Genomic DNA, 27974 nt, shown 5'->3' with positions numbered 1-27974 from the left:
AACAGTGATCAAATTTGAGCTTATGTATGTTAAATTAGAATGTCTATTAGTTGTTACTATCATACCAAAATCCACGATTGAAGAATTTTTATCAGAGCATGATGAAAAGTACTTAAATTTGAAAACCATTTTTAAGCACCTTAAAAGTGCTTCATCTTGCAAAAAAAAAAAAAAAAATCTTAAAAAGTACTTGATTTTCTTGAGAAATGCAAAGACAGAATTTTGTTTTGTTTCCTCATGCACTGAATACAATAAATCGAAAACATAATCATGAAGGCTCATTTATCAGATATATCAAGAAAGATAACCAAGAATAGGGAAGAATTTGAACAAGGAATCCAGTTGGAAATAGATCCGAGGATTCCAATACCTATTACAATAGCACCTAATGAGGTTTTTTTTTTTTTTTTTTCACTGCCTCTTTCTTCAACAATGTGCATTGTCATTTATCGAAATACTGGAATAATTATCATGAAGGTGCAATACATACTGTGCCATACTTGCTGCATCTTGAAAAATGTGTTTAAACATTTCTCAAAAACTAAATTTTTTAAATTTTGAGATGTTGAAGAATTAATTTAAGTTATGCCTGATAAGAGTGTGTTTATGTGTTGTTGTTAAAGAAGAATATTCATATTGGTCGGATTGATGGAAAACAAAAGTACAACAGGAGGCATTTTGTACTCCAAAGTGATATTGAACATGGTAGAAGCTGTTGTAAAAACACTTTCAGTGAAGCGTCTTTATGACATTACACATTGCATATCATTCTGATTAATATGTTGTTTTGGATTAATTCCTTAAACAGCTTATTAGATTGTTTTATGTACTATACTGAATGGTAATTAATTGCAGTATGTAATTATGTTACACCATTGTGGAAAATCTAGTATAATGACATTTAACTTAAAGTTGTAGAAAGTTTTTAATTTTCGTTATTTCTTTCACAATGTATCCATGGAATAGCATCCATTTGAAAATTATTATTTGCTGAATCAATCTTGACAAATTTTAGTTTTCATACATTAAAAAAAAAAAAAAAAAAACTGCTAGATTTGCTGCTTAAAATTGTAAATTAAATAAATTTTGAAAAACTTTTGTTCTTTAGGGTTTAGATACTGTCATTTCATAATGATTTTTTCCTTTACACGTAAAAGTTTGTTCTGATTGAGAGAGCAGTGTGCAGCCTAAAATATTGGAAGTTACGAATATGAAATTTGGAAAGTTACTTCTTGGGTATTAGAGGTCCACTAAGAATAAAAAAATATTTAAAAAAATAATTTTAATGGGTTGTTACTATAACATTCAAGCTTATTATCACTCAAAAATTATTTTAAAAAGTGGCTTTTCAATTATACCAGTTTTGTTCGAATAAATGCTTTTAGTTTTAGTAATTTTTGAACACATTTTGTAACAAAGAATTTTATTGTAATGAAATTCAAAACAATACTGTTGCTTCATCGAATCGTTGAGTCAAGTTAAACATGTTAATATTGTGATGAAAAATGTTTTTTTTTTGCTTTAATTTAAAAATCAAAATTTTAAAGTTGTTTACTTGTAAATATTGTTATATTTTAATATTATTTTGTGGTAGAAAAATATTTTTAAAAAATGTTTCACATAACATTTTTTATTTTAAGTAAACTTTTAACTACAGAACTGACTCTTTTTAACTTCACAAATTTGTTTCTGTTATTTATGGGAACTAGAAGTTGTTAAAGCATTTTCATTTTTTCACAAAATATATAATCGCATTTTTCTGCATTTTTTTTTATGTACAAGTTAAAAAGCAAATTTTTATTAAATTTTTGGAATTCAAAACATTAAAAAAAAGGGGCCTTTACTAAACTTAAGAAGCAAGAAGCGATATTTTAGAGTCTTGACTATTTCTGAACGCTGCTGTCCTTTTCTATTAAAAAAAATGACTTAAAGTTTATTTAGGACATGGCATTGTTCTCTCCTCAGTTTCATGGCAGTTTTGCCAGTCTTATGATAGCTTTATAAGACTGCAGTTCAAGTTTCTTAATATAGCAAGTTAGTACAGAAGAAAATTTACACTTTCCATTCCAGCAATGTTGAACCGCATTTGTTATGTATATAATAATCAAATACAGACTCTTGATCATGCTGTGCTGACATCAATGTTGCATTTTCAGAAATTCTGTAAACATCTAAATAAACTGGCAATTTGTTAATTAAAAAAAATGAAGAAAAAAATCGTTTTTATTGTTAATCTTATAAAAGTTGACTTAATTTCTTACTATTGATATTTTTTTCATTTTTATTATCTTTATTGTTTGTGTCAAAACAAAAAAGACATTTGTTTTACAGTAGATGTTGTGCAAACATTATGCTGATATAGAAAGAAATATTAAAATTTAAATAATACACATTTAAAATTAACTTAAAAAATTTTGTTCAATAAAAACTATGCATTATTATAAAACAGAAAATATTATTTGCTTTGAAAATATGCAGACTTATATGTACATTGCTCTTTCTGTACAGTATCTACATGGAAAACCTATGACAGAGTTTGCCTGCCCCAACTGCTGGACCAATTTCAAATGCTTTAATTTTATATGAAAGCTTATGGTTATCAAATACATCATTAATTATCACTTACTGTTCATGGTTCTCCGTTTTTGAAAGAAAGTGAGAAAACATTCTTTACTGTACACTTTCTCTCTATGAAGAAAAAGCCTGGTCCAAATTACAATTTTGAAATGTTTTGTTTTCTATGAATGCTTACAGCCTTTACCTTATCCAATGGACATCTACTTTCTGCCTCTCCATTTTGTGAGATATTGCTAAATAAAATTTTGACTATGCCCTCAGCCTAAGCAGTTGAATTGATTTAGCCAACTTCCATTTTTATCTTAACAGTTTCACCACTTTAAAATATGGCTAATCAATCAGAATGCAGTATGCATTAATATTCATATATGATTTAAAATAACAAGTATAATTATTTTTACTTATACTTTTGTATTTAGTTATACTTTTGTTGTGATAATTATAATGCATTTTCTGTGACCAATGTAGAAATGGTGATCAGTTAATATAGTCACGTGGACTTACTTTGATGTCATACATGTAATCAAAACAAAAGAAAGTATTATTTTAAATTGTAATTGCATAATAATGCAGATCATTCTCATTAGTTAGATATATTTGCAATATAATTCAATTGTTGAGGTTAGAAACTCTATCCAAGTTCTGTATTTCTATATCTCTCAAATATATAGGTGCAGGGATGACTCCAGGAGTTTTTATATGAAATAAAAGTTAATGGAGTTATATTTTATTTAGTGGCTGGGGTTAAGAATTCTGTCAAGCCCCCCCCCCCATTATAGAGAAAATATACTCTTAAGTAGAATTTTGGGTATTTTCTCCAAAATTGACAAGCTTTGTGAGCGTGGGCACATTGATATTGTATTTGTCATGAAATTTTATATAAGCTAAAAAGATATTAAATTCAGTACAATGGTTTTTGCTTGAGGGCTAATTTTTTTGACATTAAGTATATGGATGGTGAACAAATAGGTGATCAATTATTAATGCATGCTACTTGTAGTGTAAGTTATATGTTACTGCTGTGGCTAAACTAAACATATTCTTTTTTCTTTCTTTCTTTTCTTTTTCTTTTTGCTTTATTTAAGAAATCGATATGTATTCTCAAACTCCTAAATTATTTTCAACTGGTAATCAACACCTCTTAGTGAGATTTAAGTGAAAAAATGTCATCACTTTTTTAAAAAATTTATTTATTTATTTATTTTTGCTTGCATTTATTTTTGACATAATGAAAGGAACTTGAAATTAATTTTAATTTTTCTGATAAGATTTTATATTTAAAAAAATTGTTTAATATATCTGTGAATTTATTTAAATGATCTTTTTTTTACCAATTTTACAATTACTTTTCTTTAAAATAATTTTTTTTTGTTTGTTCTTGATATTTGTAATATAGTGTAAAAGAAATTTACTGAAATCTGTGTTTTAAATTAAAATGAATGTTAATGGAATAATTAAAATAATGATATAAGAAAGAGGGTAAAGCTTAAGAAAGATTCAAGCATTAAATAAGGTATATACTCATTTTTGCAAAAATAAAAAATGTGTCTGTCTTTTCATTTGTGATTAATAATAAGAAGATAGCATTGATTTAGAAAAATAAAATAAAATGTAATTTTTTTTTTTTTTTTTTTTTTTTTTGAAATAAGATTTCAAGTAATGAGGCGTATTCTTTTTTAAAAATGCTTTCTCTCATAGGAAAAATTACTGATCATATTTTAATAATGCAGTTTGTAACTGTATTTAATTGATAGTATTCTGTAGCTTAAAATTTTGAAAGGCCAATAATTATTTTGATCATGGGAAACTGTGTAATAAGTATATTTTTTTTTTGTTTTATTTTGTTTTGATACTCTTCTGTTTATAAAAAATCATCTTGGTAAAAGTTTTTATGAAAATAATGCTACTGAATTATTTTAGCTTGAAGTTACGTTAATTATTACAAAAGATTTAACATAAAAAGATTTAAAGTTGATAAACTACTTGTTCAAAAGCACTAAATGCACATTACCAAAACTATTCCTAGCATTGATGCCTAACTTTAAAACCTTTGGAAGGTAATGGAACTTCATTGTATTTGTGCTTGAATGGAACATACGGTTTATTTAAATGCACAGTTTTCTTTTAAAGTTGAATGCAAATAATATAGTTTGATAATTTATTCTACATTCAGGGTGTCCATTTTAATTCAGGCTTAATAACTAATGTTAATTTTAATATCATTAGAAGAAGACAAATACATCCAATGTTGAATATGCTCTAATCAAAGTAAAGAATCATACTGTTTGTTGTTTGAGTGTAACTGTATTAATGGAAAAAATTACGAAATTTAAATTATATAAAAAATCTGTTTGTCCTGTTAATTGTATTTAACACATTAAGTTTGGCTAATTAACATTTTAAACTTAAAAAAAAAAAAAAAAAAAAGCTTCACATTTCTAAGATTGAAACTAGGTTATAAAGCTTTGAATTTCATTATTTTAAGCAAATCATTAAAAAAGAACTATTGTTCGATTGATCTGTCTGAAGGTAACAGTTGAAATTATCTAAAATAATATAATATCCAGTGCTTCATAACCTCAATCTGTTTGTCTAAAAAATGTGGAACTTTTTTTGTTTAAAATGTCAGTGTTTCAATCATATTTTTTTTTATTTATAACTAATAAAATTATATTCAAATGTATGTAATTCAGAGTTTGTATAAAAATTTGAATTTTGTAATTTTTGGACAATATATCTATTAACTGAAAGAACATAAAGAAATATAATTCTTTACATCATTTATAGCTTTTTTCTCCATTTGGAAGTAATTGCCTTATTCTAATTATTTGAAATTGGCTTTTGGAACATGATTAGAGTGTACACCCTTTATATTTAAGTGTATTTTTTCATTGGCTCAACTTTAGTTATTATTAAACATGAATTTGAGGCCTAAAATATCACTTTTCTGTTAAAGTAGTAACTCCAAAGTGTACATATATGTCAGGTTCAATAATTTATGCATGAAGTTTGTGAAAATGGCTAATTTTGCAATGCAAGATAGCAGAACTTAGCAAGTATCTTAGATGCTTTTTAAGTCTTGGGGAAATTCCATTAATTTATTGCATTTCTTTTGAGAATATCTTGGTTTCTGTCTGTTTTATTATTGTTCATTATTATTATTATTTTGTAGCTGTTGGTACTGCTTCCTTTGATCCTGATAATGCAAGTGTATCTGGAACATCTTCAAAAGTATCACCTGGTTCAATCAAGAAAAGATTAGAGCAATCACCTAAACCAAAATTCAGTAAATTAGCAGAATTATTTGCAGAAACAAAATCAGATTCTGAAAAACAAATGAGTCTTGAATCAGCTCTTACTGGAACATCTGATCTGAAAAGTTTAAGAAGCCCAAATATACAAAATGAGAATATTGCTGATTTACAGATAACAGCTGACCAGCAAAATAAAGTACCAAGAAATATAGATCTCAGTTCTGCAGAAAAATCTTCTAATCAGGGAACAAGCATATTGGATTGCTTAAATGAAAAAGAAGAAACAGAAAGCGATAATGAAATAGAATTTTTACTGGAAGAATCTTATGATACGAAGAAAGCTAAATCAAATATTGTTGTTAAAAGAAAGATGGAACTTCCCCTTCAGTCCAAAGGGCGACATATTTGCACAGATGTTTCTGAAGAAAGACATTCTGACAGCAAACAACCTTCGAATATTTGCGTGGAAGATGAAAAAAAATCTTCAGAAGACATGATAGAAGAAGAAACAATGAACTAAACAATTCTAGTAACACTAGAATTTATTGGAACGAAATTACCATATATACCATTTCAAAATTAACAGTAAGTTCTAAAAATATGTCTGATGTTATTTCTATTTTAAAGAATGCAAAATCTCATGTTTAAAGAAGTTTATCTTTAGAAAAAATAATTCAAAATGCTAGTGATATCTTTTTGCATTCTTCTAAAGTAATAAAAAAAGTGCAAAGAAATGGACTTCTTAAATAATAGAAATGACGCCCAAGATTCATCATCAATTAATAATAAAACTTCTAGAGAAAATAATAGAAGAAATGATACAACTATTATCCCTGAATTCAATTCAGAAAGTAATTTTTCACTGTTAACTCCATCACCAAACTTTGATTCTTCATTATTTTCTTCCATATCATCTATATCTACTGAATTTCTGAAAAAAAATTTCTTGGGAAAAGTAAAAGCATTCCATCTCAGAATGCTGAAGATAATTATGTGACTGATACTTCAGCAATAAAACATTCCATTGAAGCTGAGAAACTTCCAGAAAGTGTAGATTATGAGATTATGATAAAAAATCCAACCCTGAATTCGAAAGATTCAGATCAGTCAAACATTAGTGAGCCAGAAATTCTATTCTTTGGTACTAAATTAGCAAAACTAGGTGGCAAAAAAAAAATGAGGTCACCAATTTCATATATGCATTTAAAAAATGGAAAGGCAGATGGTAAGCCTAATTTACTTCAAACCAAAATCCTTTAGTGGGTATCTGTACTAAAAGTCTTTTTGTTTCTGATAGTAACAATGCATTGGAGGTCACACCTGTATCTTTTGAAAACTGCCTGAATATGTACCTTGCACTGAGATCTTTTTTTTTTTTAAATACAAAATATACTAATAGCTATAGTCCCTCGAGTCTTCTCCCTTCCCCCTCCCTCAAAATCTCTCTTCTTTTCTTCTGAAGTTTACAGTCAAGATAATTTAGAAGTCATGGACATGCAATGTGATTCAGAATGAAGAAGTTGTATAAACTTGGGAAAACTGGAAATGAAGAACTGCACATTTGTAAATAGTTATAGCATGTGGTTATTTCAGTTAAATCAGACTATGAAATAACATTTCATAAAGTGGAACTTAAAATAAAACTTCTTTTTATTCTGATACTTAATACCAAAGAGAAAAAAATGAGCTTGGAAAATGTGTATGCCAATATGTTTCACTCGTTAACTTCTTGACTCCAGAGACGCGAACTTGTTAAGAGGTCCATATCCCAAATACAAATGGAAATGTAGCCCAAAATTACTTTAATTATTGAAATTTTAATAATTAAATGAATAATAAATTAAAAATAATATAATTTTTATCAGATTAATTATATTATTATTTCTATTCACAAATTTTACTTAATTTTTTATTATTGAAAATACTGTTAATTAACAATTTTCTCAAAAATAAGTTATATTCGGTTTTTGTACTTTTGATTATGAAATGTTTTTTATATTGTAATTTGTTTTAAAAGTTGAAATCTTTTATTTTTACTACAGTTCTCGGTATTTTGACGAAGACATGTGAGGCTTTAAATTTTTATTGCAAGGTTTGGAATTCAGCTTTTCTAAGAATTTTTTTATTTTTGGAGCCAATTTATTCTTTATATTATTTTCAGTTCTTTCATTTAAAATACAATCATAAAATTTAAGCACGAGTTAGCTTTGATAAATCTTATATTTCAAACATTAAGCTAACGATGCTTGGTTGGCAGAACACTGCAACTCTTAACTAAAAAGTAGCTGGTTCGAACCTTGCCACTTTACTTTCGCCACTCTCTACAGTATGATTAATCTTTTTGAGAATTTAAATTGCAGACATTTTTTAAAATTTTTTCCATAAAACACATTTTAATAGCCTTTTGTTTCTAACCAACCCTAGAAAATGTTAGAAAATCATACATTGACTTAAATTGCATGCACTTAAGTGTTTTATAGTAAAAGGTATAAATTTTCATTTTGTTATATCCTAATGAAGAAATATTAAATGGTTCAGAGTATAAAATACCTGCAAATAAGGTTTTATAATATTCTGTGGCATCATCAAGTAATGCTTTCCATTAATAATTCTTTATCTTTGCCATTCCTTGTACTTCTTTCTGTGCTGATTGAAATGTCAAAACAATTTCTAAACTGTTTTTTGACTTGTCATATCTTAGACTTGTAGTAGCTTAGTAGTAATATCTTAGACTTGTAGTAGCTTCACTTGTAATCATATCTTAGACTTGTAGTAGCTTCACTTGTAATCATATCTTAGACTTGTAGTATCTTCACTTGTCATCATATCTTAGACTTGTAGTAGCTTCACTTGTAGTCATATCTTAGAGATATAGCATGCGATCTGTTATGTTCAACTTCTGTCAATTATATTATGTATTTTTTTTTTGTGACATCCCCCTAAATTTAAGAAAAAACAGAATTGAAATACTGCAAGTTCTAAGAACAAGTATTTGATATATCGGAGTATGTCTTTAAAAATAATTATTGAATGATCTGTTGAAAATTCTCTCCTTCCAAGAATTTTATTTTATATGAACAATAAGTAATGTAGCATTTTAAAAATAATGTTCAAAAACTATTTAGCAATTATTTTAGAAAATAGTACTCAATCTTATAAAAATAATTTTATCTTTTACAGTGTGTTTATTTTTATGTCTCATTTTTAAATATAAGCCATTCTGTGTTAAGACCAGCGGGGGATGAAAAGATACATATTGTAAAATAAAAAAGAAAAATATTGTAAATAAAAACATCCAGATTACTCATTGGTATGTTTCAATTTATTCTTACTTTTTGCAGTATTTCGTTTTTAATTAATATACAATTCTTTTAAAAACCAACTGAAAAAAAGTAAAGAAAATTAAAATATTTTACACTGAAAAAATACTTGAGTGATATTTTTCATTTTTCTAATCTTTACTCTTCACAAGGTGGTTTGTTGTTTCAATAATTGTCATAACCTTTTTGAAGTCCTACTGTAAAAACATACATAAATTGTAAGATATTATTTAAAAATGAAAAAAATACTTGTAGAGTAATAAATTTCAATTTCTATCCTTACTTTTAGCTGTAGGAGATATTGGTTTTCTTTTCAAGCCATAATTTTTTTTAAAAGACCTATTCTGAGAAATGACATGTTTAATTTTTCATATTCTAATAAGATTTAATTACTGATCATAAAAGCTGCTTTATTAATTTTAATTTTTAATAAGCAGTTTTGTGAAAGATCAGCTGAAAATTAAAATATTAAAAAATTAATTGTAGGGTTATAAAAAAGAACTTGTTATCTAAAAAGTTCTTCAAAGAAATTAATAGTATTTCATTCAAATTCATGCATTCGAAATTTTATCTTTAATGTTTGCAATATCATTAGTAGGATTCAGTTTTTAACAACGTTTTCTATGATGGCTTAAAGATTACCTAAAAATTGCATAATGTAATTAGAAACATTTTAAAAACGTGAGAGGTGGAAGCTGAATGCTGTGCTTAAAAATCATTTTTACCTGTTAAAATATTATCATTTTTACCTGTTAAAATATTATCATTTTTACCTGTTAAAATATTATCATTTTCTCCTTCCTGACAGTGTGAAATAAAATATTTTGAAATATTTCTCCAAAGGAGCTATAGCTTTGAATTTTTTTTTTTTTTTAAATGCATTGAAAGATGATGAAATTTGTTTAATACTAAATTCTTATAGATGAAATATAATTCCTTCAATTTCTTGCCATTTTGGAAGCATCTAGTCACACTTTCTTTTTTATTCTTGAATTATAAATTATGATTTAGAGAAAGAATTTAATTAACTTTTCTTGGACACAAACGACTTCTTTCTGTTAAGATAACTCCAGCTTTTGAAAATATTATCTCGCATGGAACTAAATTTGCCGGTGTGCATAGACTTGTAAGTATTAATTCGTAGAGCTTCGAGTAAAGAACCTTTCTATCATTCCACCATTTAAAAGGGTCATTATCGTTCAGTATAAGTCACTCATTCAAATACTTATCTGTATCTGTTATTGCTGATTCTTTTGGATTATTAGATGAGGCATTTTTAAGTACATCTTCATCAAATTCAACCTGTGAGGTGGTTTATTATTGGGCCTGTGTTGGTCTGATTTATTAGATACCAGTTTTCATATTCCTTTAATTTTCTTTTATTTGATCATAAATTGTTAAAAAAATCACTTTCATCGTGAAAACATTTTTTTTTCTTTTAAATCTTGGATCTAAAATCAATAAGATCTAAGATCTCTCTTTTCGATGTTTTGAAATTTTTTAGTCAGCTCATCTTTTAACATTCCACCCATCCCTTTCAGAGGTTGAGAAATAGTTTTATCTCCCAAATATTTTTTTTTCTCGTCTTTGACAAGGTATCTTGATAAGAGTGTGCAATTTTACTGATAGAAATGGTCTTATCAATGCTCATTTCTTCAGTAATTGATTTAAATATACTTAAGTATTTTATTATTTCGTTCATAATATAACATTTATCTTTATTCAAATTTCAGTCTTCCGTGTGGCTCTAATAATACTAAAGTCGACAATATGCTTTATCTTTTTTAAAACGTTGTATTTTTTCATACACAGAATTCATCTTGTCTCTATTTCTTGCTTTAGTTTTTCTTACGACATTCTCATTTGAACTTGGGTTCTTGCGATTTTGTCAAAACCGTGATAACTTCGCTTGCAATTTTCTACATTTTTTTAAAACTTTAACAATTACAGTTTTTTTTTTTTTTTTTTTTTTTTTTTTCCGAAGCTGATACTACTACTACTAATTAAAGTCTTGCTTCAGTATTTTGATTAATTGTCTCTGGAAATTTTTTCAATGCGGGGCGAAATTTTTGAGCTCGCAAAGCACCGTGCTAGTGTCACCCAGAATCTAACTGGTAGATGGTCACTTAAGGGTTCATTCTCTGATTTTACATTGATTTTGGAAGGAATATTTCTTATCATAGCCAAATCGATAATTATTGCCCCTCTCTTGCCATATCTAGTGGATTGCTCAAGGCCTAGGATTTTTTCCTTTGTTGGACAGTTGCTTACCTAGTTAGCTTGTTCTCCGGCGGCTCCATTCGTTGCTTTTGGCATAAAAAAACTTCCACCATGAAGAGGTGGACGAGTTAAAAGCAATTTTTTCTAAGTTGTATGAAATATCGGTGAGGTTTGTAAATAGATATAAGTCAATTGGCGGTAGGTTTTGGATTTTTTTTTATAATTATAGCTTCAGCATCGTGTGTTGTAGGATTTGAGATTGCGTAAAGTGGGAAGCATTCTTTGACAAGTATACCTTGTGTGCGGGTGTGCTTAATTATAAGCAAAATTAGCGGACTGTAATTTCTTGAAATAGTTCTATTGCGAAGAAGCGTTACAGCGTCGAAGTCTACTCCACTTCCGTTACCGAGAGCGTCACAAAAAGTCGTGCCAATTGGCGAGAGTTCCTTCGCCAAGGCGAATTAGAAGCACACTACGGAACATCCTGCCTGACGGTGAATGACAGCTGCCTGAAGGAAAATTAAACATGTATAAACAAATTGAAAACTACACAAACAAATTACAATTAACACTTGAATGCAATTAATAATTTTACAGCAGATATAAATTATCCACAATTAGTAAAATACTAATATTTAAAATAGATCTTCTGAAGCCCTTTGGCGTGCGTATATTTACAACTGACATTTCCATCAGGGCCCAGAATAGTCTATGTAATCCTACCCAATGACAGGTGGCAAATCTTTAATTAAAACCATCATACCATGAATTATGTCTAGTTGTTTAAACAACTATTAGTTACGCTGCTGTAAATGACTCAAGTAGCTGTTTTATCAGCGTTTCTATATGGTTTGAAATAATTTCTGAGATTTTTGCCATCTATTACAAGTTATCACCTTTTATCAGTAATGTCAGGTTCAAGAATAGAATTTATAGGTTTTCCTATCGGGAAATGGCCTGGAGTTAAAATCGTCTGTATCAGTTGATAGGGGAGTGAGTGGTCGTGAATTGAGGATGCCCTCAATATGAACTATAACAGTTAAAAATTATGTTACCGTTCACAGAAAGGAACCTAACACTCTTTTCAAATGATACTTAAAGGATTTCACACCATCCTCCCAAAGGCCACCAAAATTCGATACACTGGGCAGCAGAAATTTCCACCTAATACCTTCTGAAGTTAACAGGGTTGCAATGTTTTCACTCTTTAACACCAGTTTATGCAGACGCTTTGGTTCTCTTGAAGCACCTGTGAAATTCGTAGCATTATCGCTAAAAAGAATTGAACTTTTACCAATTACTTTTACTTGAACGCGGCAATCAAAGCTTCTGACGTTAAATCCGAAACAAAGTCTAGGTGAACTGCTCTAGTTGCCATACAGACAAATATGACTACATAGAATTTCTGAAATGTACTCTTTCTCTGTCCCTTATATTTTATTAGAAACGAACCACATAAGTGAAGTCCTGCATTTAGAAAGGATGAATTGTGTGATACTCTTTCAGGAGAAAGATTTCCCATAATCTGAGTGGCGATACTTGGGTTATATTTTGAAGCATTCTACGCACTCATTGACGACTTTTCGTGCTATGCTTCTGCCATCAAGAGGCCAATATATTATTCGAACAGTATTTAATAGGGCTTGTTGAGCTACATGAAAATCTCCATTACATCTACATTATTGCCAGCAGGCAGAACAATTGGGTGTTTTTCACTAAACTTACATTAGAATGGGAAATTCTCCCACCTACCCTTAACGAACCATCCTTATTATTAAAGCTATTAAGAAATTTTAGCTAACTTGAATGAAGAATTGAAAATCCTTTTTTTTAGAGCAGACATCTCTGGTGAAAAATACCTTACCTGAAAATGCTTTATAAGAAAATGTTCAACTTTACCATATTCCTCAAAGGTGAGTGAATCCTTCAGTTTTACAGGAGCTTTACAATTACTAATGAATCTAAATATAAAGGCTAGGATTCTAATTAGTTTCTGAAAATTAAGAAAGGTTAAGCAATTCATCAACAAAGTTATAAATAAATTCAAAGTTAATTTTGAAATAGGTTTAATTTTTTTTTTTTTTTTTTTTTTTTTTTTTTGTTATAGCACTTGTCAGTCTTAATACTGGACACTTGTTAATTCCCAGGAATAACTGCACTTAAGTTCTCAAAATCTGGTGTCTTCCACCACAGCTCATTAGTTGCAAGTGTCTTCACATCCAGTCCTCGGGAAATGAAATCTGCTGGATTGCATTTTGATGGGATGTGCTGCCACTGGAAATCCTTGGATAACTGCTGGGTTTGGGACATGCTATTGCTGACGAAGGTATTGAGACTGTTTGGAAGGGTATTATCCATGCAAAAGCTATAGTAGAGTCTGTATGAAGAATGACATCATCTATTTCCATCTTGTTTCTTATGGCACTTGCCATGGACAAGCCCGCTGTTACGAGGATAGCAATTTTAAGCCGGCGGGGGAGCGTCTCTTGTTTTTATAGTAGCGCCATCTAGGGCCAAGAGAACGACTTAGCTACACACACGTCACAACCCTTTTTACGGGGCGGACTTCATTCACAGATCGTAATATAGACCTGAATCAGAGAACGATCACCCCTGATCCAGTACCCCCAGTGGTATTACTCTCGACATGGAGGATTATGTGACCACGACAGATTTTTACGCGCGTCAGCCACCAAGCACGTGGGGGATCTTCGCCCGGCGGTGTTCGAACTCGCAACCTGAGGGACGCGAATCCAACGCTTTACCAACCAGGCTATCCCAGCCCATTAAAGAAACCAGCAGCACGCGGTGTTCCCAGGTGGTCACCCTCCCAAGTACTGACCGCGTCCGATGCTGCTTAACTGCGGTGATCAGACGAGAATTCAGCATGGTATGGCCGTTGGCATTTCCAACTTGAAAGCATGAACTATCTTTTCCACTAATTGCGATAGTAGAAGACAAGCTGACAACTTCAAACGTGGAATAGAAACTGTTTTCATCGGAGCTACTCTGGATTTACTGGCGATAAGCTTCATGACAACTGAGTTGGTTTCACTGTTGCTTTTCATGTAGACAATAGCTCCATATGCAGCTTGCAAAGCGTCAGCAAATCCGACCAAGATTGTTTTCTTGATAACATCTGCAAAAATGTTTATTTCGATATGTAGTTCTTCAATGAATTTCAAAGAATCCATAAAATATTTGCATTGCGTTGCAAAAAGTTCATTTCAGATCACCTTTAGCCGTCATAACTTTTGAAGAAACATTTTTACTGTCGTTACAACATGTCCAATGAAGCCTAAGGGATCATACAACCTAGCTATCACACTCAAGACATCTCATTTTGTATAAGATGCTTTCTCAGGAATTGACATTTAAATGTGAAGATATCATCTGTAGGTTTCCTTGCAATTTGTAATGTTTTTACTGATGGTTCGGCTGTAGATAAAAATTTGTGTTCCTGATCACTAGATATACCACTATTCCATAATTCCTTTGAATTGGAACTCCGCTTGTGTAGAGTCATTCTACCAGCTTTCAGCATGTTTCGAAGCTGGGATTGAAGTTCATTTGCTTAATCTAAGCTTGGTGTTCCAGAAACTATATCATCCACATAAGCATCTTGCTGAATGACATCCGAAGCCAATGGAAATCTTGAAGATTCGCCCAAAGCTAATTGTTTCAGAGTTCTTATTGCTAAGAAAGGAGCACTGGTTGTGCCATATGTCACTGTTTTGAGCCTATATTCAATTGGGTCTGCATCCTCTCTGTCTTTCCAAATGATTCTTAATATGTCACATTGTGTTGGATCTATGAGTATCTGGCGGTACATCTTTTGAATGTACACAGTAAAAAAAAATTATGCTTTCTGAATCTTGTCATGATTTCAGATATGTCTTTCTTGACAAGTCCTTTCAAAAGATATAATTGAGACTACTGCCGGATGTTGTTAGAGAAGAGGCGTTAAATACAACTCGAAGCTTTGTTGTTGTCTTTTCCAGTCGAAAGACTCCATGAGGAGGAAGGTAGTGGCAAAAAGGCGAGACTGACGTTACAGCATTCACTTTCTCCATGTGACCAAGATCTAAGTATTCTTACACGAAATCCGGGTACAGCTTTTCCATTGCCTCATCATTGAAAGCCTTTTCCAAAGTTGATCTAATCTTTTTAGTGCAATAGTTTTGGATTCTCCTAAACTTTCAATATCCTTTATTGGCATCTGGCAATATACCTGCCTATTTCATCACTTCCTCTTCACTCAACAAATTCTCAGATTCAGAAATTGTCTCTATTTTCCAGAATTTTATAAGAGTTTTGTCTAGAGCTTCTAAGCCCCTAGACAAAAGCAACGTTTTGTTAAAGTAGCAAAGTAAAGTATAAAGTATTATGTAATATACGGTTCTGCAAGACAGAGTGTGTTAAAAAAATTAGATCCTATTCATAACTCAGCTCTCAGACTTTGCAGTGACGCCTTTCGTACTTCTCCTGTCGAAAGCCTGTATGTCGAATATTGTGAGCCCTCTCTCGATCAGAGAAGAAAAATGCTAACTCTCCATTACTATTTTAAACTTTTATCCCTTCCATCACATCCGTTTTTTAATTACAAGCAAAATCAATTCATACTTCGCTTACAAAATGCCAGACCATCCGTCATTCCTTCATTCTTTAACAGAGCAACAAACATTCTAAACAGTTTAAACATAGACAATATCCACGTTGTATCAAACGTAAAATATTACCTCACTCCGTGGAAATCACATGGACTAAAATACTTAAATCCATTTACAACTTTTGATAAAACTAATACGGCCCCTGAGATTTACCTCCAACTTTTTGCTCATCATCGTGAATCATATAAAAATTTCATTCCAATATTTACAGACGGTTCGAAAAGTTTTTCATGTGCTTCATTTGCTTGTGTTTTTATCAATGATGCAATCTCATTTCAACTTCACCCTTCATGTTCTATTTTTACTGCAGAAATTACTGCCATCCTTCATGCATTATATCACATTTCAAATAGTCCACCTGATAACTATATCATTTATTCAGACTCAAAAAGTGTCTTAGAATCGTTGACATCACTCCACCGTTTCTCTCATCCATTGACTTTTAACATACTTGAACTACATGATAATCTCACTTGCAAGGGGTTCAAAGTTCTTTTCTGCTGGGTTCCTTCTCACGTTGGTATACGGGGAAATGAATTAGCAGACAATCTAGCGAAATCTGCTACCAGTATATTAAAATCTCCTATTCTATTAAAAGATATAAAAAACCACGTTAAATCCAGTGTGCATTTCAAATGGCAAATCCAGTGGGATATTACAGAGGCAAATAAACTTAAAACAATAAAACATATAATCGATTGTTGGCCTTATTTGCCTAGTAGAAAATTTGATACCATTCTTACCAGATTAAGAATTGGCCATACACGGCTCACACATAAACATTTGCTGTTGGGGGAACCCGCACCCCGATGTACAGCATGCCAGTGTCCTATGACGGTTCTTCACATTTTAATAGAATGTCCACAATTTAACAATGAATGAATTCGATACTTTCACTCTCCTCAAATTAAATTAAAAGATATTCTTCATAAAGTACCCCATCCCCACCTTTTTAAAAATGATTGGCTTTTACTTTTCGATTTAAATAACTCTTAGATTCTGTTATACCATGCTCTTACGTTTTGTAGATTTTACAGGTTGACAAGTTCAGGAAAATGACGCAAATTTAGAAAGAAATTTTTAAACCTTTAAAATAGGATTAATCTTACCGTATGTTTGGCGCAGTTTAATCAAAAATGGTTCTTGCGCCAATAAACTCCATCAACCAACCAACATTTGTTAAAGTATCCAAATTATCGTCAGAAATGCTACCGGAAACAAGATAGCCGAAATAGCTAGCTTGTAGGAATAAGTTATTCCCTATTTTAATTTTATCTTACTCTAAGAATGCGAAAAATAACTCTGTCCCTATCAACAAATCTACCTTTTGAGAAATAGAAAATGTTGGATCTGCAAGATGTATATTTCTAGGAATATTCAAATGCGGAATATTAATTTTTTTTAGCAGGCGAAAAATTCTTAGAACGAATAATAAATCAAATTCCTATTGCGTATCATTTTTCTCATTTCATATTTGAGAAGAAATTTTTCTTTTTACATTAATAGCCGAGTTATTCAAACCGCTAATCGGAATGTTTTTTAATCCTAATGCTTCTACTGCACTCCAACTAATAAAGGAAGATTCTCAAGCACTATCCAAAATCGCGCGAAAAGGTCGTTTAATATTTGTGGCATCTTTTATGTAAATTATTGATTTATCAAAATATTTTATTTCCATTTGTGTAAAATGCAAAGCGAGCATTTTTCGAAGAAAATCAATTAATTCTGAGTTGTTTGCTACTTCTGGTGCAGGATATTCGGTTGAATATCCGATCAGCGCTGGAGTTATTTTCCGGCGTTATATGAAGCAATGTATGATTTTTTTTCTTACAGACGAAACATGATTTATTAGATTTAATAAAAAGGAATTTTGATCTTTCACACTTTGATTTCGCAGGAATGTTACTATTAATACTGCTTAAAATCTGGCATCTTCTTTCTAGGAATTCCAAACACAGATCAAAAGTAGGTATTTTATTATCTTTTTTTAAAAAGAACTTAAAAATAAATCATACACCTGTTTTAAAAACTAGGCATTCTTTGGCGGCAGCGGAATTCTCAATCTAACTGGGCACAGACAATTTAATCATGTGAATATCAAATCGTTTTAGAAATAGAAAATATTAAATATACGACAGTAATTATGGCCTTATATCCATTTAAAAGATATATGTGGAATTTATTTGCCGCATTGAATGCCTGGAGAAATCTCTTTAAGGAGGAAAAAATTATGTGGAAACATGAATGCGAAAGAAATCTTGTTTGTGTACAGTGAGATAAGCAGCTTATTACTTCCAGCGATAGTCGGATTGGAAGAACTTCAGCCTATTTCTTTGTGAAATGGGAGACTCTCTTCATCTGGTCATTAAGAGTGCCATATACAGAGAAAGAAACCCGATGTCGACGAAAGCACCTCCTAGTGATGGGGGTTAAGACGTTAACCAAATTATCAAAGGAAGAGGCTTAAAAGGTTTGATTGACAAGCCGAATAACACCCAACAAGAAAAGAATTCCTAGTCCCCGGGAAATATTGCTGTAAGGGAGAGTGAAATTCAGAAGGGCAACCGACGCACCGAATTACCCACAATAAAACTTTCCCTTACTCTTTGAAGAAGTCTTTCGAAAACCGACACTGCCTTTAGTTCGAACATCACGAGAGGGGTGAGGTTAATGAGCCATCCAAACTTGTTTAGAAAAGATACTCTTTCAGTTTGATATTTTAGATTTTTTCTGCTTGCGCAAAAAATCGTACTGAGCGCCACGTGAATGTTAGAAGCACTCTTAGAACATAGAACTGATTAATTATTGAAGCACTTCGATTTTTGGACATTTCATTGCTCTTCATAATTATGTTAATTAATATTAGAGAATCCTGTAATTTAGATGGAGTAAGCGAATAATTCAGTATTTATAGTTTTTCGTTTGACACAACTTTAATTTTTAACAATAATTGTGTTTATTAATTTTTCAATCCAGGAGGATCGGGCAAGGTCTATGTACTTGTAACATGTAAAATATTTCATTCAGTTTATTTTTTGTTTTATGTATGTGTTCAATTTATGATTGTGCAATATTATTTTCAATATTTGAATTTAAACTGTCCCCCTATAATCTAGGAATTATTTGTTTTATTTTGATTTAGCTTAAGCTGTATGGCAACATCTTGTAGATAGTATAGTTTCTTTTGAATGTTCTTTTCCGTTAATAAAAGAGCTATGATATGAAATCAAGGTCATTAATTGTAATTAAGGACACTGATTAATACACTTTTTTGTGAGTATATCACTCATCTGGGGATCTTTTGATCATTTGTTTAATAGAAAAGGCGTCCGCAACGATATTTTTACTGACATTGTTTACATTCCTGGCTTTAGGCGACAGGATACTGTTTTTGAATACAAACATGTTTAAACAGCTAAGGGCTTCTTGAAAGAGGACTTTTTTTTTTTATAGCAGAAGAAATTGGGGAGGCACTGCCTGATAAGGTAAAAATTTCTGAACTGAAAGATATTTTGAAAAGCAAAGAGTATTTGGATGATCCAGACTTTGTGACAAATATTTTTTGTGACGGCCGAGAGCCAGCGAAAACTAAAAGAACAAAAGCGAACATAATTTGAAAAAGCGGAAAGATTAAAACAGCTGGAATACGAAGTGGAAAAATAAGAGAACACCAACTGGAATTTTCGAGAATCAGAGCAACATTGCCAATTACATGCGAGTCTCAAAATATTGTTATATCTGGCACTAAAAAGAAATTTTATCTGCCAAAATTAGAATTTAGACAGTTTAATGGCGATATTAAAGATTGGCTATAATTTTGGAGCCAATTTCAACATATTCATGACGATGATGAAATCGCGCCTGAGAACAAATTTCAATATCTTGTGCAAGCTACTGTAAATGGATCTCGAGCCCGAGAAGTATTAGAAAGCTTCTCGGCAACAGCAGCCAATTATGCCAAAGCAGTTAAAAGTTTAAAAGCGCGATTTGGTAGAGATGAACTATTAGTAGAGGTTTATGTTCGGGAAGTTTTAAAGCTGATAATTTCGGTTCAAAAACATGAGAGAATATCGATGACATCCCTCTGTGATAAACTTGAATCTCATCTGAGAGCCTTAGAGACTTTAGGAGTGACTACTGATAAATGTGCTTCAATTCTTTATCCCATGGCGGAGTCTTGTTTTCAAGAGGATTTTCTGAAAGCATGGAATAGAAGTGCTTCTTTAACAGCCTCAACTGATGCTAATGAACGTTTAACCAATTTAATGACTTTCCTTAAAGCGGAACGGAAGGCGAAAAAAGAATTAATTTGGCTATGGCTGGTTTTGGCTTGGCTGCAGATGAAAATCGCCAATCATTTAACAAAAAAGTAAGAGATTTTCCAATGAAAAAGGTACCTACAGCTGCCAATTTATTGACTACAGCTTCAAAAGAAGTGAAGAATAAATGTGTTTTCTGTACTGGGAAACACTCGAGCCCAGACTGTTTTCAACCTCAGATGAGTTTGGCTGAAAGGTATAATATTTTAAGGGAGAAACAATGTTGTTTTGCTTGCTTAACACCAAAGCATAATTGTACTAATAACTGATATTGAACATATAATTTTATTTTCTATTTATTGATTTAAATTTATATTATGACATTATTTTGACAGAATTGCTTAGTAGTTGTATGGATGTTTAATTATCTATTTGCAAATCTTTGTTTAGAGCATGAAATTTCTGAGTCGTTTTATTTGAGGAGAGTGTTTTTCTCTTTGGCCAGTACATTCAGCTACCTTTTTGTAATATTTGTTTAGTTTTGATTTACAATATATTTGGAATAGTTATTTTATTGCACAATAAGCTTTTTTCTTTGTTACATTTTGCTTGATACCACACATCAAGGATAACATACATGATATTATATTGCACACCTCACTATCCTTTTAGTTCTTGTCCATTTGTTGTTGAATCATGTTTAGAATTTAATTTCATTAGTATATAACATTATTCCATTTAAATATAATGTTTTATCTGTGTGTGGCTTATATATTCATATGAACTTTGAATAATAACTAATGTTCAACACACATTTTCTTTGTGTAATTATTGATTTAAATTTCATTTTATCACTTTTTTTTCACTCAGTTACTTAATCTTGTGTTAAAAGCTATTGATTACATGCAGATTATTATTATTTCATTTTATTAATATCGTGATGAGTCTGATTTTTTTTGTTTGGAGTCAAAATTTTCTCTTAAAATGGGAATTGTGTTTTTTTTTTTTTGTTAAATTATGAGGAAGATTTCTTTTGTTTTATTATGGATTTTATGATTTGTTATGTTTATTATTATACCAAGGATGATAAATGATTCTCATGGAAAATAAATTAGACTTTATGTAATTGATAGCTTAAACAGAATGATTGATTTTACCCAACAGTTTAACCTATTATTTAAAACATCTTTAGAGCTTTGATTTTGTTAGTATTTTTAATACCTATTCTCTTGCACAATAAGCTTGTTTCATTGATATATTTTGCTTTGTAGCAGGTATTAAAGAAAAAATAAGTAATTATTATATCACACATCCTCATTGAAAATTTGATGTACGGTCCATTTCATGCCAGATCATGTTTAGGTTATAATTTCACTATAAGTCTGCTTTATTTCCTTGTAATCTAAGTTTTTTTCTCTATTTATACTATATGTTCTTATGATATTGTACTAATAACTGATATTGAACATATAATTCTATTTTCTATTAATTGATTTAAATTTATATTATGACATTATTTTGACAGAATTGCTTAGTAGTTGTATGAATGTTTAATTATTTATTTGCAAATTTTTATTATTTCTTTATTTAGAGCGTGAAATTTGTGGGTCATATTATCTGAGGAGAATGTTTTTCATAAAAATTTAAGGTTTGTATATTTTTTCTTTTAAATTATTGTTTAGTTGTGTACAAGTTTTTTGTATTAATTTTAATATTATACCATACATCACCAATGAGTTTGAAATTAATATTGGACTTTATGTTAGTGATAACTTCAACAATATGATTGATATCTCTCTTTGGCCAGTACATTCACCTACCTTTTTGTAATATTTGTTTAGTTTTGATTTACTAATTATTTGGAGTAGATATTTTATTGCATAATAAACTTGTTTCTTTGTTACATTTTGCTTGATACTACTCATCAAGGATAACTTACATGATATTATATTGCACACCTCACTATCCTTTCAGTTATTGTCCATTTGTTTTCAAATCATGTTTAGAATTTAATTTCATTAGAATATATCATCATTCCATTTAATTATAATGTTTTATCTCTGTGTGGCTTATATATTCATATGAACTTTGAATAATAACTAATGTTCAACACACATTTTCTATGTGTAATTATTGATTTAAATTTTATTTTATCACTTTTTTTTCACTCAGTTACTTAATCTTGTGTTAAAAGCTATTGATTACATGCAGATTAACATTATTTCATTTTATTAATATCGTGATGAGTCGGATTTTTTTTTTTGTTTGGTGTCAAAATTTTCTCTTAAAATGGCAATTGTGTTTTTTTTTTGTTAAATTATGAGGAAGATTTCATTTATTTTATTATGGATTTTATTATGTGTTATGTTTATTATTATACCAAGGATCATAAATGATTCACATGGAAAGTAAATTAGACTTTATGTAATTGATAGCTTAAACAGAATGATTGATTTTGCCCATTTTCCAACAGTTTTACCTATTATTTAAAACATCTTTATAGTTTTGATTTTGCTAGTATTTGGAATACATATTTTCTTGCACAATAAGCATATTTCTTTGGTATATTTTGCTTGGTAGCAGGTATTAAAGAAAAAATAAGTAGTTATTATATCACACATCCTCATTGAAAATTTGATGTATGGTCCATTTCATTCGAGATCATGTTTAGGTTTTAATTTCACTAAAAGTCTGCTTTATTCCATTCTAATCTAAGTTTTTTACTCTATTTATACTATATGTACTTATGATATTGTACTAATAACTGATATTGAACATATAATTCTATTTTCTATTTATTGATTTAAATTTGTAGTATGACATTATTTTGACAGAATTGCTTAGTAGTTGTATGAATGTTTAATTAATATAAATAAGTAGTGTATTATTTTGACAGAATTGCTTAGTAGTTGTATGAATGTTTAATTAATTTAAATAAGTAGTTATTATATCACACATCCTCATTGAAAATTTGATGTATGGTCCATTTCATTCGAGATCATGTTTAGGTTTTAATTTCACTATAAGTCTGCTTTATTCCATTGTAATCTAAGTTTTTTTCTCTATTTATACTATATGTTTTCATGATATTGTACTAATAACTGATACTGAACATATAATTGTATTTTCTATTTATTGATTTAAATTTATATTTTGATATTAGTAAATGTATGAATGTTTAATTATTTAATTGCAAATTTATATTATTTCTTTGTTTAGAGCATAAAATTTCTGAGTCACTTTATCCGAGGAGAGTGTTTTTCATAAAAATTTAACTTTTGTATATTTTTTCTACAAATTTATCCTGGAGTTGTGTAGTAGTTTTTTGTATTTACTTTTAATATTATACCATACATCACCAATCAGTTTCAAATTAATATTGGACTTTATGTTATTGATAACTTCAACTATATGATTGATATCTCTCTTTGGCCAGTACATTCAGCTACCTTTTTGTAATATTTGTTTAGTTTTGATTTACTAATTATTTGGAATAGTTATTTTATTGCACAATAAGCTTTTTTCTTTGTTACATTTTGCTTCATACCACACATCAAGGATAACATACATGATATTATATTGCACACCTCACTATCCTTTTAGTTCTTGTCCATTTGTTGTTGAATCATGTTTAGAATTTAATTTCATTAGTATATAACATTATTCCATTTAAATATAATGTTTTATCTCTGTGTGGCTTATATATTCATATGAACTTTGAATAATAACTAATGTTCAACACACATTTTCTATGTGTAATTATTGATTTAAATTTTATTTTATCACTTTTTTTTCACTCAGTTACTTAATCTTGTGTTAAAAGCTATTGATTACATGCAGATTAACATTATTTCATTATATTATTATCGTGATGAGTCGGATTTTTTTTTTGTTTGGAGTCAAAATTTTCTCTTAAAATGGCAATTGTGTGTTTTTTTTTTTGTTAAATTATGAGGAAGATTTCATTTATTTTATTATGGATTTTATTATGTGTTATGTTTATTATTATACCAAGGATCATAAATGATTCACATGGAAAGTAAATTAGACTTTATGTAATTGATAGCTTAAACAGAATGATTGATTTTGCCCATTTTACAACAGTTTTACCTATTATTTAAAACATCTTTATAGTTTTGATTTTGTTAGTATTTGGAATACATTTTTTCTTGCACAATAAGCTTGTTTCTTTGGTATATTTTGCTTGGTACCAGGTATTAAAGAAAAAATAAGTAGTTATTATATGACACATCCTCATTGAAAATTTGATGTATGGTCCATTTCATTCGAGACCATGTTTAGGTTTTAATTTCACTATAAGTCTGCTTTATTCCATTGTAATCTAAGTTTTTTTCTCTATTTATACTATATGTTCATATGATATTGTACTAATAACTGATATTGAACATATAATTATATTTTCTATTTATTGATTTAAATTTATATTATGATATTAGTAGTTGTATAAATGTTTAATTATTTATTTGCAATTTTTTATTATTTCTTTGTTTAGAGCATAAAATTTCTGAGTCACTTTATCTGAGCAGAGTGTTTTTTATAAAAATTTAACTTTTGTATATTTTTTCTTCTAATTTATCCTGGAGTTGTGTAGTAGTTTTTTGTATTTACTTTTAATATTATACCATACATCACCAATGAGTTTCAAATTAATATTGGACTTTATGTTATTGATAACTTCAACTATATGATTGATATCTCTCTTTGGCCAGTACATTCAGCTACCTTTTTGTAATATTTGTTTAGTTTTGATTTACTAATTATTTGGAATAGTTATTTTATTGCACAATAAGCTTTTTTCTTTGTTACATTTTGCTTCATACCACACATCAAGGATAACTTACATGATATTATATTGCACACCTCACTATCCTTTCAGTTATTGTCCATTTGTTTTCAAATCATGTTTAGAATTTAATTTCATTAGAATATATCATTATTCCATTTAAATATAATGTTTTATCTCTGTGTGGCTTATATATTCATATGAACTTTGAATAATAACTAATGTTCAACACACATTTTCTTTGTGTAATTATTGATTTAAATTTCATTTTATCCCTTTTTTTTCACTCAGTTAGTTAATCTTGTGTTAAAAGCTATTGATTACATGCAGATTATTATTATTTCATTTTATTAATATCGTGATGAGTCTGATTTTTTTTGTTTGGAGTCAAAATTTTCTCTTAAAATGGGAATTGTGTTTTTTTTTTTTTTTTTTGTTAAATTATGAGGAAGATTTTTTTTGTTTTATTATGGATTTTATGATTTGTTATGTTTATTATTATACCAAGGATGATAAATGATTCACATGGAAAATAAATTAGACTTTATGTAATTGATAGCTTAAACAGAATGATTGATTTTACCCAACAGTTTAACCTATTATTTAAAACATCTTTAGAGCTTTGATTTTGTTAGTATTTTTAATACCTATTCTCTTGCACAATAAGCTTGTTTCTTTGATATATTTTGCTTTGTAGCAGGTATTAAAGAAAAAATAAGTAATTATTATATCACACATCCTCATTGAAAATTTGATGTATGGTCCATTTCATGCCCGATCATGTTTAGGTTATAATTTCACTATAAGTCTGCTTTATTTCCTTGTAATCTAAGTTTTTTTCTCTATTTATACTATATGTTCTTATGATATTGTACTAATAACTGATATTGAACATATAATTCTATTTTCTATTAATTGATTTAAATTTATATTATGACATTATTTTGACAGAATTGCTTAGTAGTTGTATGAATGTTTAATTATTTATTTGCAAATTTTTATTATTTCTTTATTTAGAGCGTGAAATTTGTGGGTCATATTATCTGAGGAGAATGTTTTTCATAAAAATTTAAGGTTTGTATATTTTTTCTTTTAAATTATTGTTTAGTTGTGTACAAGTTTTTTGTATTAATTTTAATATTATACCATACATCACCAATGAGTTTGAAATTAATATTGGACTTTATGTTAGTGATAACTTCAACAATATGATTGATATCTCTCTTTGGCCAGTACATTCACCTACCTTTTTGTAATATTTGTTTAGTTTTGATTTACTAATTATTTGGTGTAGATATTTTATTGCATAATAAACTTGTTTCTTTGTTACATTTTGCTTGATACTACTCATCAAGGATAACTTACATGATATTATATTGCACACCTCACTATCCTTTCAGTTATTGTCCATTTGTTTTCAAATCATGTTTAGAATTTAATTTCATTAGAATATATCATCATTCCATTTAATTATAATGTTTTATCTCTGTGTGGCTTATATATTCATATGAACTTTGAATAATAACTAATGTTCAACACACATTTTCTATGTGTAATTATTGATTTAAATTTTATTTTATCACTTTTTTTTCACTCAGTTACTTAATCTTGTGTTAAAAGCTATTGATTACATGCAGATTAACATTATTTCATTTTATTAATATCGTGATGAGTCGGATTTTTTTTTTTGTTTGGTGTCAAAATTTTCTCTTAAAATGGCAATTGTGTTTTTTTTTTGTTAAATTATGAGGAAGATTTCATTTATTTTATTATGGATTTTATTATGTGTTATGTTTATTATTATACCAAGGATCATAAATGATTCACATGGAAAGTAAATTAGACTTTATGTAATTGATAGCTTAAACAGAATGATTGATTTTGCCCATTTTCCAACAGTTTTACCTATTATTTAAAACATCTTTATAGTTTTGATTTTGTTAGTATTTGGAATACATATTTTCTTGCACAATAAGCATATTTCTTTGGTATATTTTGCTTGGTAGCAGGTATTAAAGAAAAAATAAGTAGTTATTATATCACACATCCTCATTGAAAATTTGATGTATGGTCCATTTCATTCGAGATCATGTTTAGGTTTTAATTTCACTAAAAGTCTGCTTTATTCCATTCTAATCTAAGTTTTTTACTCTATTTATACTATATGTACTTATGATATTGTACTAATAACTGATATTGAACATATAATTCTATTTTCTATTTATTGATTTAAATTTGTAATATGACATTATTTTGACAGAATTGCTTAGTAGTTGTATGAATGTTTAATTAATATAAATAAGTAGTGTATTATTTTGACAGAATTGCTTAGTAGTTGTATGAATGTTTAATTAATTTAAATAAGTAGTTATTATATCACACATCCTCATTGAAAATTTGATGTATGGTCCATTTCATTCGAGATCATGTTTAGGTTTTAATTTCACTATAAGTCTGCTTTATTCCATTGTAATCTAAGTTTTTTTCTCTATTTATACTATATGTTCTTATGATATTGTACTAATAACTGATACTGAACATATAATTGTATTTTCTATTTATTGATTTAAATTTATATTTTGATATTAGTAGTTGTATGAATGTTTAATTATTTAATTGCAAATTTATATTATTTCTTTGTTTAGAGCATAAAATTTCTGAGTCACTTTATCCGAGGAGAGTGTTTTTCATAAAAATTTAACTTTTGTATATTTTTTCTACAAATTTATCCTGGAGTTGTGTAGTAGTTTTTTGTATTTACTTTTAATATTATACCATACATCACCAATGAGTTTCAAATTAATATTGGACTTTATGTTATTGATAACTTCAACTATATGATTGATATCTCTCTTTGGCCAGTACATTCA

At 29.0% G+C, this 27974-nt stretch overlaps 1 protein-coding gene and 1 long non-coding RNA gene across 6 annotated transcripts in view; both read left to right on the top strand.

Moving 5' to 3' along the window:
- LOC129958517 (regulation of nuclear pre-mRNA domain-containing protein 2-like) overlaps window positions 1-9138 on the top strand; it is a 31611-nt gene extending 22473 nt beyond the window's left edge. For all 5 annotated transcript variants that reach the window (XM_056071043.1, XM_056071042.1, XM_056071046.1 and 2 more), the window contains one exon: window positions 5750-9138. In XM_056071043.1, coding sequence (XP_055927018.1) covers window positions 5750-6351 — 602 coding nt within the window. In that variant the 3' untranslated portion in view covers window positions 6352-9138. The remainder of the gene's footprint in view (window positions 1-5749) is intronic.
- Window positions 9139-19228: 10090 nt separating this feature from the next.
- LOC129958543 (uncharacterized) lies at window positions 19229-26184 on the top strand. The gene is made up of 3 exons (XR_008783240.1): window positions 19229-20556; window positions 21892-21948; window positions 26122-26184. It is a non-coding gene; the product is annotated as an uncharacterized LOC129958543 (long non-coding RNA).
- The last annotated feature ends 1790 nt before the right edge of the window (window positions 26185-27974 follow it).

This window comes from Argiope bruennichi, chromosome X1, assembly GCF_947563725.1.
Source record: "Argiope bruennichi chromosome X1, qqArgBrue1.1, whole genome shotgun sequence".
Lineage (NCBI taxonomy): Eukaryota > Metazoa > Arthropoda > Arachnida > Araneae > Araneidae > Argiope > Argiope bruennichi.
The sequence above is the reverse complement of the archived record's forward strand: the minus strand, read 5'-3'. Positions and strand labels throughout refer to the sequence as shown.